Source organism: Bidens hawaiensis, unplaced genomic scaffold (genome assembly GCF_021521415.1).
Source record: "Bidens hawaiensis isolate Kalapana, Puna unplaced genomic scaffold, B.hawaiensis_p1.1 tig00010855_1, whole genome shotgun sequence".
NCBI classification, from domain to species: Eukaryota; Viridiplantae; Streptophyta; class Magnoliopsida; order Asterales; family Asteraceae; genus Bidens; species Bidens hawaiensis.
Window position 1 is genome coordinate 228506 of NW_027491838.1, and position 18103 is coordinate 246608.

The following is an 18103-nucleotide window of genomic DNA, read 5'->3' on the forward strand; positions in this document are numbered from 1 at the left end:
ATAAACGAATTTAAATGAACGAACATTCACGAACAAGACGTGTTCATGTTTGTTTGTTGGTTTAACTATATGAAGACAAAACTTTATTCATGTCCGTTCACTTATTAAATTTTGTTCAACCGTTTTTCACATTACAAAAAAACTAGAAACTTTTTCTAAACAATGGTTACCGGATTTTGCTCCTCGATTGTTGGAAGAGAAAAGGTTTCAGTTGGTGCATCATCTTGAGTATTCATATCTGAAATCCAAGGAAAATAAAAAAAGCAGAAAATTAAGAATACAGAAAGCCAACTTATTTTTATATTTGACTAGCAATTGAAAGTCAATAAACTATTAAACTATGTGACATGTCAAATATTGTTTTTATTTTAGACAAGAAAATGAAACCATCTAGAAAAATGAGGCAAAACAACCAACCGTTTGAAAGCAAGTTCACATTTTCATTCTCAGTTTTTAGTGCTTCTAAAGATACATGCTCGTTTGGTTTCATAAGCTCTGTGACCTTGGAATGCAATCGTTGCATTTCATTCTGAATCTTCCATGATGCATTTGAATGATTATCCATCTAAACGTGTAATAAGTAATTTAGCAGAATGTCAAATCAGATAAAGAGAAGGTGTAAAGTTTTACTAACAATTCCATGAATGCTGTTGTCCAAGTTTGATTTTGAACTTGTTCCGACCATGTTCTCTGAAATTATTTTTCTTGCTTCTGTGATGGTTTTGTCGATGATATCTGGATTCTCTGTTATAAAAAAGACAATACAACATTATTTTATATATTAAAAAAAGAAAGCGATGTTCAAATTAACGATTCCTGCTAAGAATCTTACTTGGTGCAGCATTGATTCCCTCTTTCATGGTATAATCTACAACTCGCGAATTGATAGTCTCGATTAGTTTATCACGCTCTTCCCTGTTTTAACATGTTATGAAAAATATCAATAAGTACAGCTGAGACATAATTTAGTATGAACCACGAAATGTTATAGAAAAAGATTGTCACCTTGAAAAGTGTTCAAGCATAATTAGTTGTTCAATTAGATAAAAAATCTCACTCTTCCCGGACGAACTGCCTTTATTCTGGTGAAATAAAAATACATATTAGATGAGATAATTGCATTCAAAGATCAAAAGTTAAAACAACGAATCGGTGCATTAATAGCCTCATAAATTCACATTGCCTCAAAATAGTGGCCAAATGTGCAACGATCATAAAGTTATAATTATATTACAAATGCCGTAATGTATACTAAGAATATCAAGTGTGGTCATTGCTCATAATGTATGCGGGGTCCACACAAGTAATCAAATTACATATTAAAGCACCCATATGTTGAAACTACTTTATAGGCCACCCAAGTATATATCTTGTTTCAATCATAGTAAGATAATTCATACCAAGTTAGCCAAAAACATGTTACGATAAATGCCCTTAAAAATGTTAACAAGACATTAAAATCTCGACAATGTGTCAACATGTTATAGATTAAAACTGTTTTTTTGTCAAAATTGGTATAAATTAAACAAGATGCATACTTGAGTGCCCTATGAAAAAAATTTAAAATACTGAGTGCTTTAATGAAAACCATGTATCCCGAAAAATACAAAAAATGTAAGGTTAGGTAATTATCGTAAGTCATAATCTCGCATTGACCGAGATAAAACGGTAAATCTGTGAAAATACCTGATTCAGCTCAGCATCACCATCAGGAAGGTTTGCATCAGGTACACATTCGCCTTCTATACCAACTTCTGTAATCAACAAAACCGAATTAACAATAAATAACCAGATACAAATAAACCACTAACAAGTAATACCTATAACTAACAGAAGCGAATAAACAAAATCAAAACTTTAATAATCAAATAATAAACAAGTAAACATGAAAAAAGCACCAACACCAACAGTCACTAGACATTTGTCTTGTATTATGTACAGTTTCGGGTCAAATAATTTCTTTGACAAAAAGTCAAACATTTGACTTAAATATGTACAAAGTCAACCCAATCAATTTCAAATCTTTTTTCTTAATCCAACAATAATTCAACACCAACACAACAAGTAAACAGAAAAAATAGAACCAATGCGAACAGACACTAAACATAAAACATTTGTCTTTTATTATGTACAGTTTTGGGTCAAAGAATTGCTTTGACAGAAAGTTAATCATCTGACTTAAATGTGTACAAACTACAAGTCAGCCCAATCAATTTCAAATCTTTTTTCTTAATTCAACATAATACCAAAAACCCACAAAACTTCACTTCCTCAATTTCATCCCCACAAAACTTTAAAACCCATTTCAACTTCCGTAACATTAACAAACCCTAATCCCCAAATTCACCCTTAAAACACAATAAAACCCAAAACCCACAAACCAAAACACTCAGCCCACATGCAATTGCCCATACCCACCCTCAATTCACACTCAAACACTCACATCAAAAAAGCCCCAAATTTGAACACAAACCTGAATCGGAATCAGTTTCTGAAGACAACCCATTTGAGCCCCAAGTTTTAGGGCTCCAAATCGACGAAATAAGTTTACTTGCACCGCCGGCGACGATTTTGGCCGGAAAAAGAAGGCCGTTACGCCAATTGGAGGGTTCCGGTCGGTCGTACGGAGTGGTTCTGGCGGAAATTGGTTTCCGTTTTGATATTTTACCGCCGGATCTGGCGTCTACGGCGGCGGGAAGACCGGAATCCATGGTGGGAATTGGTGTTTGGGAGTATGTGGGAGTCGGAAGAGATGTGAATCGGCGTTTGGTGGTGGTTATTGTGGGAGTGGATGATAATAATAATAATAATAATAATAATAATAATAATAATAAAATGGTTTTATTTTGTTATAAATAGTTTTAGAAAATGCATGACATGTGTTACATTTAATTACACACGAATGGATTGGTGTGATTTATCCATATTTGATCAACAAAAAATGGATATGTCAAAAGTACATATGAATTCATCTTTTTTATCATTATATCTTTCTAATTTAACAAGAAAAATTAAAAAAAAAAAAAAAAAAAAAACTACATAAGAGAAACATCCCTTTTTGTGGTTTTCCTATTTGAGAAAATTCACAGATTCCATAAAATCTAAGATGACTACTTAACAACAGATGGAACGACGTTTCATGGATGGTCTTCGACAGAATAGATTTTTGTCACCTGACCAAACTCATGGACTAGTAATATAACGCCATTTGTACTTAAATTTCATCGGCCGACTAAAGAAGGTTACATGTTTGATGGAGCTGATAAACAATCAGTCATGGACTAGTAATATAACGCCATTTGTACTTAAATTTCATCGGCCGACTAAAGAAGGTTACATGTTTGATGGAGCTGATAAACAATCAGTCAATGGTTAAGGATTATGATTTCGTCGGCCAACTTTTTATTAATTTCATCGGATTTTAATTTTTTTTGAGTAAACTGCGGTTTTCGTCCCCGTGATTTGTCCAAATCTGCGGTTTTAGTCCAATAGTTTCAAATCTGCGATTTTCGTCCCTGTGGTTTCATTTCACTTGCAATTAAACCCGGCCACACTAACCCCGTTAAGTCTGGTCGTTAAAGCCATCATCGTCCCTCTCACGTGAGGGGCAGTTTTGGCCTTTTTCTCCCCAAATAAGTCTCAATCCTAATTCGCAAGCCCTCTCACATGAGGGGATGAGGTGTACATGGGAAGAAAATGATAAAATTACCCCTCACATGAGGGGGCACGCTGATGGGTTTAACGATCATACTTAGCGGGGTTAGTGGGGTCGGGTTTAATTGCAAGTAAAATGAAACCACAGAGATGAAAATCGCAGATTTGAAACTATTGGACTAAAACCACAGATTTAAACAAACCATAGAGATGAAAACCGCAATTTACTCTTTTTTTTTTTTTGAAATAGTCAATAGTTTACTATTCTCATTTCTTAATTTATTAAACAATTCATAATAAAATTTTAACCAACTACCTTTGTCTATAATTAATAATACTTTTGTTGGGGTTTCTTTCTTTTTTTATTATTTATTAAAGAGTTAATTGTAATTTTGGTTCCTATGGTGAAACCTAAAACTCAGGTTTCAATCCTCTGGTATCATTTTCGCACACATGGGCCTATGGTGGTCTTTTTTTTCACTTTTGTCCACCGTCAGGTAATGGCATTAAACAGAGTGTGCAATTACTATGTTGCCCCTGCTCAGCGAATTTACTTGTTTTTAACCTGAAAGGTCGGTTCATTTCCCCGTCTCCAATCACATAATGTCATCATTGTCACCATCGTCTTCGATCTTCACACTGGCGATGCCTCAGTTGTATTCTTCTTCATCGAAATCGTGCTCCAAGTATGATGTATCAGATGTTACTTGCTCATGTGGTGCTGCTACATGCTATCGTTTTTCCAAGACTGAGGCTAACCAGGGTCGTCGGTTATGTTAGGGAATTTCTGCAAACAAAGTATTTTTGGATATCCGAGAGTCGTGTAAATACTATCAGATCAAAATTATTTATGGTTTTCAAATATTTTGACCGGATGAAACTCAGAATTGATTTGAGCAAGACTTAAGTATGATATTTGTGAGTGTATGATGAACTAGAGATGCTATCGTATGATCAAATAACGTTATATTAGGGTTTGATAGGGACAATGATAACTATTTTGCAGTTATCATAAAACTGAAAATACGCTCATGTTGGTTTCATTAAATTTTGTAACGAAAATTAATTAAAATTAAAAATTAATTTTCTAATACAATTTTAATAAAGCAACATATGTCCGAAATAAAAAATTTCCATGCTCGACCCCAGCCAGAGGCGCTGCCCCTTAGACCCTACCAGGGGCTGCCGCCCCTTGAACCCTGCTACCAGGGGCGTTGCCCCCTTGGAACCCCCACGACCTAGGGGCTTCACCCCTAAGTACCAATAGGATTATACATTATAATAAAATCAGATAAGTGTGCACCCCGCACCCGACTTTTTTAGATTCATATTACAATTAACTTGGTCAAAAAGTTAATCCTTAATTACACTAAAATCACTAACAGTTCTTGTGTTGTGTAAATTTTACAATTAAGTTCGATTATGTTACTTCGACTAGGTTATTGTGGTCAATTAAGTTAATTGACCAATTTGGTTAGTATGCTCTGTTAGTTGATTTTGTTCTTAATTCTTCATACTTGGTTATAGAAGGGAAGTTGTGGTTGGATTAGATGGGTTGATATCTTGAATTGCCCAAGATGTGAGAAAGAAATTCCTGCTTTGACTAGGACAATCAAGAAGCATGAAGAATTTGTCATAAAAATGCTAATGAAGCCACTAAATGGAAGATATATTTAGTAGTTAGTTGGTTGTTTATTGTTGTTTATGTAGTGAAGTTCTAAGCAAGAGTGTTTGCACACTTTGTTTATGTAGAGTTGTTTGTAGGGCTGTCTCCGAGAATTTATGTCTCGGCCGGGCCGAAATAAAAAGGCCCGTAGACCCTAACGAATAACGAAATAATATAAGCAAAAAAAATTAAGCCTTATGTAAATGGTTTTTGTTTGGTTTAAACAATTAAATTTTTAAATGGGCTTACTTGGTTATGATTTAGGTTGTGTAAAAAACTTTTTGTATAAAAATAAGCTTAAAAATGTCTTAAGTGAGATTATAACCTACAACCTTTTGGTTAGGAGTCATACTCCTTTACCACTAGACCAAGCAATTTATTGTATAATTAGGATAAAACATTATAAATAGTTTTTTCATAAATATATATATGAATTTTTTTCCCTTGAAAATTAAGTGCCCCGGCCGGTGCCCACATTGCGCTATGCCCCGGCCAGCCATGGTTGTTTGTATTATGTTTGTTGTATGATCATGTTGTTAAGACTATGGTTTTAATTTAACATTTAAGCTGTTTATGCAAAAGGCTGAGCCAACTATTCATATATGTCATTTTGATAGGCATCTTGTTAGCACACTGAATTCGATGAGGAAGAAAAAGAAGACTTGGAAGTAACACAAGAAATCGTTGAAGAAACTCAAGTCATTATGGAAGATACACAAGAAAGATAATGGATCCAGAAGAATTGTATGGTGATCCATGCAAAGATTATCACCCTAAGGTGTTGAAAAGGGCATGGGATTATGATTCTCCTAAATTTGATCACCATCCATGTCATGACAAGCACTCCTCTAACTCAGAATGGTCAAATGATGATTGCCATTGAAAATAAGATTGTAGCTGTAATACTCGTAATTTGGCAATAATAATAATAATAATAGAAAATAAAATAAAAAGATAATAATAATAATAATAATAAACGATATAAATCAACATATATGTTGTGGTCTTGTGTTCCTTCGAGTTAATATATAATATTTCGGAGTTGATAATAATTGAAATTTGAAAGGCTAGAATGTATACTAACAAAAACTTCACGACAACTCGAGCATCGTTGGTGGCCAACGTTTGGGCTTCAACTCACTTGGAAACATAATCAATTGCCACAAGTGTGTTTTTATTACCACCTGAGGTCAGAAACGGTCCCATAAAATCGATACCCCAAACATCAAAAATTTCAAGAGTTTGGATGGGGTTTTGAGGCATCTCATTTTTGGAGGAAATGTTACCGGTTCATTGGTAAGCATCACACATCTTCACAAACTTCAAAGCATCTTTCACAACCGTAGGCCAGTAAAAACCATAATCAAAAATCTTTTGCGTCGTAGCATGTGCACCATGATGAGCTCCCGTCAAACCTTCATGAACATGCCTGAGGATATCCAACCCTTCCTCTCTCGTAACACATCTCCTGAGAATTCGATCACCCCCAATCTTCACAAAAAAAGGGTCATCCCACACATAACTATGTACATTCAAGAAAAACTTCTTCTTTTGTTGTTTAGTCATCCCTTTCAACACAACACCATTAGCTAAATAATTAGCAAAATCAGTGAACCATGGCATACATTGCTTTTCCGTATCTACAAAATCATTCGACTCGAGAGGGAATTCATCACCTATCGCATCCTCACGAATCTCCTCCCTCTTCGGATCTTCTAAACGGGAGAGATGATCCGCCACAACATTTTCCTCTCCTTTCTTGTCTTTAATCTCTATGTCAAACTCGGAAAGTAGAAGAATCCACCATACAATACGGGGTTTTGCATCTTTCTTTTGGAAGAGAAAACGCAACGCGGAATGATCGGTGAAGACGGTGGTCTTCAAAACCAACAGTCTCCTTGGGTGGCCGCACAGCGTGGGGAGACCAAAAGGGTCCGATTCTTTTGCCGATTGGACCAGTTTTCTTTTTGGTTCGACAGATTCTTCATTTCAGCTTGTTTCCTTCTCATTTCTTCTTCTTTGTAACCATTTTTAATGACCGAAACCTACCAAACACTAAAAGGCTAGTAGTATACAAATTCTAAACAAAAAATAATTAAAAACTTATAAAATACTATATAAAAAGTACAAGGGAAACATATATATTTATCATTATATCAGCTATTGGTGTTAAATGTGACAATCGACACTAATGTAATCGTGATTATGTAATAAAATAATTATATAAATATAAGTATTTTGTCTAACGTCCGAATTTTCAAAGTTATGAGAAATGCATTACTAGATGTTCGAAAAAGTTTAAATTTTTCACGTAGCGAACACTAGGTGAAATGACAATTGGCGACAATTTAAAGACTGAAAGGAGTCCAAACGTGTCAGGAACAACTTGAAAAATTAAAACTTTTATGAAAATATTAGTAATAAATTATAAAATTATTTTTAGAAGGCTCGAATCGTAAAAATTAGAAAATAAGTAATCCAAAGCCAGTCAGAGACACTATAAGAACCCGACAACTATTTTCAGAAAAATAGTTTCTTTAGCTTATGTTGTCAGGAATTTGATTTCGTTTAAAGTCTGACAAAAATGACTAAAAATGGGATCCAATTGATTATCTAAAACTCGCAACACGTTAAAATGAAACTTGAAAATTTGTTTTAAAAGCCCAACCCTTTCCCCTCCCCACCCTTCCCTAGCCGGGCACCTCACCTCACCTACCCCACCTCCACCATTCTCCAATCCAAAGCTAATAAAAAAGCCTCCTAAAATGATTAACATTACTTGTTTGATTTATGTGTTGGGTTCACCATCACAGTCAATTTTTCAAAACTACATACACGCATCACAAACCTACTCATCCCCTTTCTCTCCATAAAACCCACGCCACTACCACCATCCTCATTCACCATTACCATTTTCAAATTATACTCATAATTATTCAAGAACACTCACTCATCCATGAAAGATTAAACTTGAAGGTAGCAAGAATCAAGGCGAGGAAGCTAGGAAAAACATCAAAACACCCACATACAAGATCTCTTTTCATCATCTCCTCAATTTCTTTAGAAATCCAAGGTAAGTTATATAGTGGATTTTGGTTAATTAAGTTTGATTAGGTAATGTTTCACACAAACAGGTTAGAATCAACCTTAGAAACAAAAATTAGCGAATGCATGTGTGCGTGTGAATGAACTGTGTGTTAGGGGTGTGTTTTTTAACCGTACCCGAATAACAAACCCGAACCGAAGCGACCCGAGACCCAAATAACCCAACCCGAATTCACCCGAACTAATTAAACTCCTAACCCGAACCCGAGATAAAATATTCGGGTCGGTATTGGTGAAATACCCGAAGTATAATACATCGATGCATGTATCCCTAATTTTATTGAGTAGTTTAGCGGTGAAGTAGCACAGTAACCTTATGTATTCTTATTTGGTTGTTATCAAGACTCCAATTAATATTGGATCTATCATATCCCAATGTATTAATGACCATAAAGCATGCGGATAATGTATCTTCAATTCAAAAACTTAAATAGTATAGTATTTAAACCAGTATTTATTGAGCATATTTCTTCAATCTATACAAGTATTAATCCACAAGCTATAACACTCATTCATATCGTTTAATGCATTCTTTTATGATAAATTTCATGTGTTGCTAAATAATATATGCGCGTTATTGTTGAATATGGCTTTATATTATCATTTTATAACGACTTGGAATATGGTTTTTTAATTTATGATATTATTAAAGGTGGATTTTTTTTAATTTGTTAAACCCGAAACCCAACCCGAATTTACCCGAACCGTGTAACCCGAAACCCGAACAAACCAAACTTATTTGGGTCGGTTCTTGGGTCCATTTGTTTTGAGCTTAAACCCGAACAACCCGACCCAAACAACCCGAAACCTAAATAAATAACCTAAAGAGCACCTCTACTGTGTGTGTGTGTGTGAGAGAGAGAGAGAGAGAGAGGAGTGTTGAACACTCATACGCGTGCATACACTCATGTTAATAAGCTTGTTTGTATTGTTGAAATTGATTATGCACTTGAATTTGATGATGATCTTACTTGATTCGGAGATTTAGGGAGTACATGGATTATTTTGTTAAATTCACTCACATGCATGCATACACTCATGCTAATAAGGTGAAACTCCACACTGGAGAATCGATGGGATGACCTAGAATGCATTTTTAAATTCACTTGATCCTTCATATATCAGCTTTGTTTTTCTAACTCGTAACTCTTTACATGCTTGCACGTCACAATTCTTTGAGTTCTAAAAAGAGTTGATCAAACTAGATTAGTGTTTAATTGAAATGAAAATTTTAAAAACCTACTCACCCTTTTCTAGTTTTATATAGAGCCATTTTAGAATCTTCCGTTTTAACAATTCGACCCCTTCGCGGGCCGCTCCTTCAAGATGGTCCATGTTTAGTGCTAATTCTTTTTTAATCTTTGTGGTCATCGGCAATTTCTTTTAAACAAATTTTTTTTACCTCCTCAAACTTGGCGCCAAAAATTTCTATCTTAGCAAAAACTTCATCCAATTCCTTAATTTCTCGTCGGGCGAAGAAGACATTGTTGCTCGTTTTGCCTTGTCCCTCCCAAAGTGGATGTTCTGGTTCGAGCGAGGATTCGTTGGTAACATCCTCATTGAGATCCACGAAACAAAATGCATCTAAGCCACTAGTTGTGTTTTTGGGTTTCTCCAGCATTTTCCTTTTCGAGTCATTTGTTGAAGCCTTTCGAGCACCGCCACACATTTTGAGTTGTGATGAAGAGCCTCCAATGCAAACATAAGTGTTTATAACCCCCTGTTGATCCTCATGCTATTTTCAATCAAGGAGTTCGTGTACAATATCTAAATTGCTTGAACCACTATTGTGGTTATAACATTTGTTGTAAATACCACAAACTTGACACGTTCCCTTTTCAAGTTACAGCATTTTGAAGCAAATTGATCTACTGGGAGACTGTTCACGACCCATAAAGAGTGGAACGACTAAAAAATCAGGGCCCACATGGTGTGTTGGGTTTTTATGTTACCAACAATTGAGTCCTTTAAAATGTCAACCCAAACGCGAGTCAACACCTCTTCCTAAATGCTAGTCCAATTTTGAGGGTTGAAGGAACCACTTTCTTGAAGCTTTTAGTTCTTTTCAGCCGTTTTAGCATGGTATCAGGTCGGGTCTCGGGTTGACTATAGTATTGGTGCCGGTAGCATTGTTGGTTCCACCCGTCTAACAATTGCGATAGTGTAAAAATGGTGACTGGGTCGTAGTTATGGGCTGCGAAAGCTCGAAAGCAGGTCCGGGAATAAGAAAGCCATACAACATCATTCAATAATGAGTTCTTTAGCCACATGGGGGAAAGTTGACGGTATCACCATGTTAATTAAAAATCTGTTAAATGGTTCTGGTTCGAGGTCCTTAGGCCAAGGTGACATGGATATTCAAAAGGAGGGGGATCTTGTCAACAATAACGTTAAACAGTGTTTTCGAAAAGTTGCGGATGGTCACTTTACTGCTGCAGTAAAGGTGTTATGCTCATCTGGTGTTGCACCATACAATTCTGATACCACAAAGGCTTTAGAGGCTAAACACCCGTGCAAGAAACCGCCGGCTATGCCGAACATGACTTATTCCGAGCCTCCTCTTGTGGCGGAGGTTGAGTCCTTGGTTGCATTAAATCGTTTCCCAAAGGAACTTCATGTCGGAGGGACGGTTTTAGAGCGCAACATATTTTGGATGCTCTTTGTGGAGAAGGGTCGGATATTACCACTAACCTCATATGTGCTATCACTGCAATGGTTAATTTATGGTTAGGAGGGAGATGTCCGTCTACTTTGGCAGAGTTTGTCGCGTCTGCTCCTCTTACACCGCTTTTAAAACCCGACAACGGGATTCGACCTATTGCAGTGGGTACTATATGGAGTCATTTGGTTTCTAATGTGGCTATGAAAGGGGTTGGCAAAGAAATGACCAAATATCTTAATGATTTCTAGTTTGGGGTTGGTGTGTCGGGTGGTGCGGAGGCCATATTACATAGCGCCAACAGGGTATTGAGTGAGCGCCACACTGATGGGTCTCTTGCAATGCTTACAGTTGATTTTTCTAATGCATTTAATATGATGGATAGATCAGCTTTACTTCATGGGGTAAGGATCAGATGCCCTTCTATTTCCTTGTGGATGGAATTTTTATATGGGCAGCCATCAAGACTATATCTTGGGGATGATAATATTTGGTCCACCACGGGGGTTCAACAAGGAGACCCATTGGAACCACTTTTTTCCCCCTTGTTTTACACCCCTTTGTGCATCAGATTCGAGACAATTGCAAGCTTCTTCTTCATGCCTGATATCTTGATGATGGGACAGTCATTTGGAGATTCAACGGAAGTGGCTAAAGTGCTGGATATCATTAAGGTGACGGGTCCAACTTTGGGTCTTGAACTGAATATTAAGAAAACTGAGCTATTTTGGCCTTCTTGTGATGGTACGAAGTCTCGTGACGGTTTATTCCCTGCTGACATCGGGAGACCATTATTAGGGGTGAAGCTTCTTGGGGGAGCTGTTAGTAAAGACACAGGGTTTATTAAGGGTTTGGCAAAGAAGAGAGCTACTAATGTTGTTGATTTGATGCGTCTTCTCCCAAAACTTGGTGACCCGCAGAGTGAGTTACTTTTGCTTCGATCATGTATGGGTATTGCTAAACTTTTCTTTGGTTTGAGAACATGCCAACCTGTACACATGATGGAGGCAGCGGTGTTTTTCGACAAAGGATCGCGTGAGGCGATCGAGGACATTGTAGTTTGTGGAGGTCCTTTCTTTGGAGACCTCCAATGGCGACTTGCTTCCTTACCCATTAAGAATGGGGGTTTGTGGTTGTATTCGGCAGTAGAGGCTTCCTCTTATGCATTTGTGGCCTTGAGAGCCCAATCGTGGGTGCTTCAGGATCACATTTTGCGAGACAGTGGTATATGTGGGATGGATTCTGATTATTCTTGTGCTCTGGCTTGTCTTCGTGATATGATTCCAAGCGTCGATTTTATCAGTTTCTCTAACAAAGAGACCGCCCCCTCTAAAGCCCAGCATGCATTGGCGAGCGCTCTTTTTAGTAAAATTGTTCACGACATGGAGTCACACTTTAACATGACAAGCAGACAAAAAGCCATTTTTGAGTTTCTACAAGCACCACATGCTCAAGATTTTCTTCTTGCTATCCCTATAGATGGGTTAGGCCAGCATATGACTCCAGTGGAGTATCGTAGTATCCTTAAGTATCGCCTCATGATTCCTCTATTTCCGTTTGATGAGATATGTCCTGTTTGTCGTAAGGCGTGTTTAGACTCATATGGGGAGCACGCGATGCACTGTAAAGAGCTCCCGGGGTTCAAGTACCAACACGATTTGGTTAGGGATATGCTCTTTGATATATTCAGGCGGGCTGGAATTTCTGTTAAGAAAGAAGCACCTGTGAATTTCTTGTCTGACCCGTCGGAGGGAAGATCATCTCTTCGACCGGCTAACATTTTGGTGTTTGGATGGATAAGAGGGAAACACGTGTGTGTGGATTTAACAGAGGTTTCTCCTTTGGTGGGCTTAGGGAGTAGTGGTTTCGCAATCGGTCAAGCCGCATTAAAAGCTGCTTCAGGTAAGGTGGCAAAACATGAAAAGGCGTGTCTTGACAACCAACATGTATTTATTCCTTTTGTTTTTGACACTTTTGGTTTCCTCGCGCCTGAAGCTGTGGAGCTACTTACCCGTGTTCAACGGGTCATGCATAGTAATGTTATGACTCCAAGATCAGCAAATATAGTTTTTAAAAGATTGGGTTTTGCGATTCAAAAAGGGGTAGTGGAGCCAACTTGTTGCCCACTTGCCTTCTGTTTCGATGTAATCTAAATTTTTCTTTATATTTATAATGGTTATTATATATGGTTGGCATATGAATTGCGGTTGTTACGCTTATTTGGATTCATTTTTTCTTTTCAATAGAAGTGTATAGATAATACAGATTTAGGACATGATTGTATATTCTAATTGAAAGATTAATGTATATATATTGTATGCCATTTCACATTTTCACTTGTACACCTTTAAGTAAGTCATGGAATCTTTAAAGATATTACTATAAAACAACCTTTAGAATATCATTTTCTAGATATTAACAGGAATTCAAAATGTGCCCAGCCCATATATAGCATATCCATTTATATCTCGCTCGGCGACAATCGTGGAGGAATTAAAGCTACTGCTTTTCTATTTTAATTTTTTTTTCTTATCAAGAAGTGTACAAAAACCAACTATTTATTAGATGGTCCATCTGGTGTAATTACATTTTGTTTTCACAATGTTTTTCTAAACGACTAACTAATAAAGCATGGTTAACTGGGATTTACAGACATCGCTGGGTAGCTCAAGTCCATCATCTAATGTTTCGGAAAAAACCGACGCCCAAAGGCCCGTTACGATAAAACCTAGTTTGAATTAGATTCGAACTTAAGACCTTACAACCTTCTAACCAGATCTTCACTTTTCCTCAAAGATCAGGTGAGTTAAATTTGATTGATTGTTTTCACAATCCTAGAAATTTGAATGTTATGGTCTGTTTGGTATGAGATAATGGAATGGAAGGCGGAATGAAAGGAACGTGATAATGGAATGGACAAAGGAATGGAATAGGCTATTACCATTCCAATGAGATGTTTGGTTACCACATGAGAATAAAATGAATAATTACTTTTAGTTGTTTGGTAGGTAGGAAAAATAGAAAAAATAAAATAAAAATGATAGTGAGTGGCGATGGTGGTGGGAGGTAGGTGGCGGACGTGGCATTGGTGGACGGTGATGGTGGTTGGCGGTGGCAGGTGGTTGTGGGTGACGAGAGATAATGGTGGGGTGGTGGTAGTGGGGTGGGGGTGGGTGGTGGTAGTGATGGAGGTGGTAGTGGTGGGCAGCGACGATGGTAGGCGGTAGGCGACGGGTGGTGGTGGTGAGGGGCAGGGGCGATCGTTGATGGTGGCAGGCGGGTGGCGGGGTGAGCGGCTGGCATTGATGACGATGGTTGGTGGTGGTGGTGGTAACGGTGGCTGTGGATGGCGATGGTGGTGGTTGGTGGTAGTGACGGTGGGTGGTGGGTGTTGATAGTAGTGGTTGGTGGTGAAGGTGATGTAGGGTGAAAGAGGGAATAGAATGAAAAAAAACATGGGGTATGGATGGATTGAAATTGTGGTGTTTTAGAGAGAAAGAAACGGACTAGGTAATGAGCCGTTTCATTCATTTGATCAACCAAACATACTTTTCTCCATTCCCTCACAATGGGTCATTTCATTCCGCCTCCCATTCCTGCATACCAAAAACTACCTTAATGTTTTGTAGGGATGACAATGGGTCGGGTTTGAGACGGGTCTAGGTATTCCCAGACCTATACCCGATTATAAAACCTTGTCCCAGACCTATCCTTGACTCGTCTGGTATTTATCGGGTAATTACTACCGGGTTCTAGGATACCCATTGGGTTTTGAGTTTCACATTTATTTATTAAAAGTACCTTTCGGATAGAGCTGGCCCAAAACCGTCGTGTTTCTATCGGGGTTTGACCAAATATTACTAATCGGAGTTTATTAGAAATCCTAAACCCATGAAAAATTTCAAAACTAATCCTAAACCCGTCTCATACTTATATGGACCGGGTATTACTCATTCCAATTATATCAGGTTTCAAGTATTCACATCAGATTCATTAGGGGTGTTCATGGTTCGGTTTGAAACCGTGAAACCGTCCAAACCGGTCATCGGTTCGGTTTAACGGTTGGTTTTTTTCTTCAAGTTTCGGTCGGTCGGTTTCAATAATTTCAAACCGGAGTGAACGGTTTGGTTTACGGTTTATATAAAAAACCAACCGTACAAAACCGGACCGGACCGTATAATATAATTATATATATATATTTAAATATTTTATGTTATATATATATATAGATATATATAATTTCAATATTTATGTTAAATATGAACTGATAGTACAAATGCAGTAGCAAGCTGCAATGAATTGGTCTTTAAATTTTCTTCATTAAAGTATTATACCTTAAATCAAGATATACTTTATGATCTCATGCTCAGAATCTCAAGCCACTTATTCCGATGTATTTTTATATTTCTTGACAGATTGTATTTAAACATTATCATGGACGACTTGTATTTATATATGTTAAACATTTCAAATTATTCGAGACTCAAACCGCGAAACCAAACCGTAATGAACGGTTTAGTTTAAAATTTCAACGGTTTGATTTTGATTTACAAGAATAAAAAACCGTTACCAACGGTTCGGTTCACGGTTTGACCCAAAAACCGGACCGTAAACACCCTTAGGATTCATGTTTAATTGCCATCCGTAATTTTTTTTATTCGTTGTGTGATCTGGCTTCTTGCGGGCCCATTTAAACAAATTTATATATATCATGACGAGGCGTAAAGTTACCCAATTAGATAATAACATACAAATCTAATTACATTAAGCTTACTAATAATTAATTAGTTATTAAGGTGCTACTTTTTCAAGGGAAATTTGGTGTAACCAATAAATGAAGCTGTTTCAGACATGAGTGTCCACGTTCACTGAATCTTCTCACCTATGGATGACATGCATGCACATCATATCTCGTCTTAACTCAGAAATAAATCAAGGATGATAGTTTTGTAACTCCTCATTTGTGTATAATAACTTATAAATTAATAACTAATAAAACACGTTAAATGATATATACTAATAACGTTTATTGAATTTGGTAAGACTAAAAGAAATATAAACGATAAAATGTCGTTACCTGTGTACCCTTGAGTTTGGTAAACCTTATAATAAGTTTTGTAACTTATTTTGATCAAGAAACCGAACTTTATTTTGACATACAGAACATTCTTTTTCAGTCATATATAGTATGTTAGTTATCTATAAAATTAATATATGACTATATGTGTATTGATCGATGTCGAAAGGTCAATAAAAAACATTTATAAAAATTACCTTTACTAGCTAGGGTAAGTAAGATATCGAATCTATAGGGAATCGGTAGAAAGTGCTAATCAAGTTCAATACTTAGTAACTAACTATTCTAGATGGACAGACGATGTCAAGCAGATTAATTATTGATTTAGTTGTAAAACAATTAAAAGAAAAGTAACCAAACTCTAGGTTTCAGGTTGTGAAGCAACTAGATCAATTGATTAAACTTATTTGGAAAACTCATTTGCTTACACCTATAATCAAAAGACTAGATATTTGACCTCGCTTATCATCAGAACTTAATCCGAACAATTGGCTTAGTTGACTAATAACCTAATTGATTACCAGTTTTAGGGTTTGATAAATGTAAGTGATTTCATGGCTAGAGATAAATGGGTCAATGACTCTAAGAACCTAATCCTAAAAGTTGATAACCACAAACCAATTAACTGATAAAATCACAAAACATTCAATTACGAAAAATTGTTGAATGCAAAAACAAACATCCAATATTAAGGTCCAAAATACCAAAAAGTCTTGCTTACAAACACAAACCCTACTCCCGGAGATAGTCACAAAAGCTTTAGCATTGCATCTTCATCTTGAATAGTTTGATTATGGTGTGGAAAGATGAAAGCATGGATGATTGTGGTGATTGGTAGGTGTTAGGATGGTAGAAAATGGCTTCCTAATACCCAAAAACGGCTGGGAGAAGTCTCCTCTTCGTAACCCTAAGGTTATATTTATATATAGAGGCAAAAACCTAAAATCCGTCTTTTTACGAACTAGGCCGAAATTTGTGTCCATAAGACCGCAACTTGCAGCATCTCTTCCAAAATTGCCTGATCAGCGCCCCTGCTTGCGGTGATAGCCCCCCTTGCACTGTTTTGCCCATAACTTCTTCGTTATAGCTCCGTTTTACGCACCGTTTTTGGCTACGTCTTCGTCTTCAAATTCTCTATCATTCCATGCAATAAAATATTCATTTCCATTTCATCTATGCGCCAATTTAGCTCCTTTAAGTTCCACTCACATGTAAATGTAAAACCACTCAAAGTAATCGTGTCCAAGGCATATAAACACATAAAACACACGATATAACTTACTTAAAACATATTATTTCACCCACACATCATGTATCAATGTGCTGACACAATATGCTCGTCTTATTTTCATGTATCTACTTCTTCTTTTGATTCATCTTTTGATAGCTTATCATATCTCTTGTTTTTGCTAACTGCTATGTATAAGCAAGATCATAGAATTTTTTTTAGAAATTAACAAAACCGTTTTTCTAGAAATGACTTTAGTAGTTCTATGAAAATTTATTGACTAGTTATTGAATAACACTGTGTATTTAAATAATGCTTGGTTTATAACAAGAAGCCATTGTGTTGATAATATTATAAAATCATAATAACAAGTTGAGTACCAAAAACGTGCTAGTTGAGAGTCATGAAAGGACAAGCATGGTAAGATTAGGGGACAATGACCCAATAATGTTTTTAAACAACAGGTGATGATTTCTTTGGTTGGATGGAGACAAATCACTGAAGTTGACAAAATAATAATAATAATAATAATAATAATAATAATGGTAATTGCTTTTTTAAATTGATATACACATTCTGTTAACATATGTCACGCACTCTTGAGCCTTTACTTTCTTAGACGTACCGTTTATTTTATCTCTGAATACATTTAGTCCATTTTTCAACCAATATTTGAACTTTACATCCCCTTGAAATATAAACATAAATAAAAAA

General features: G+C 36.5%; 2 protein-coding genes across 2 annotated transcripts; both read right to left on the reverse strand.

Moving 5' to 3' along the window:
• Positions 1-322: 322 nt before the first annotated feature.
• LOC143536656 (protein KAKU4-like) lies at positions 323-2768 on the reverse strand. Its single transcript, XM_077030593.1, has 6 exons — positions 2474-2768; positions 1687-1754; positions 1006-1082; positions 833-915; positions 635-744; positions 323-565 (listed from the first exon to the last, which is right to left on the reverse strand). Exons 1-6 carry the CDS (start codon positions 2709-2711, stop codon positions 323-325), a joined length of 819 nt encoding a protein of 272 aa, XP_076886708.1. The 5' UTR covers positions 2712-2768.
• Positions 2769-6610: 3842 nt separating this feature from the next.
• Positions 6611-10094, reverse strand: LOC143536657 (uncharacterized). The gene is made up of 2 exons (XM_077030594.1): positions 9828-10094; positions 6611-7198 (listed from the first exon to the last, which is right to left on the reverse strand). Exons 1-2 carry the CDS (start codon positions 10092-10094, stop codon positions 6611-6613), a joined length of 855 nt encoding a protein of 284 aa, XP_076886709.1.
• Positions 10095-18103: the final 8009 nt, after the last annotated feature.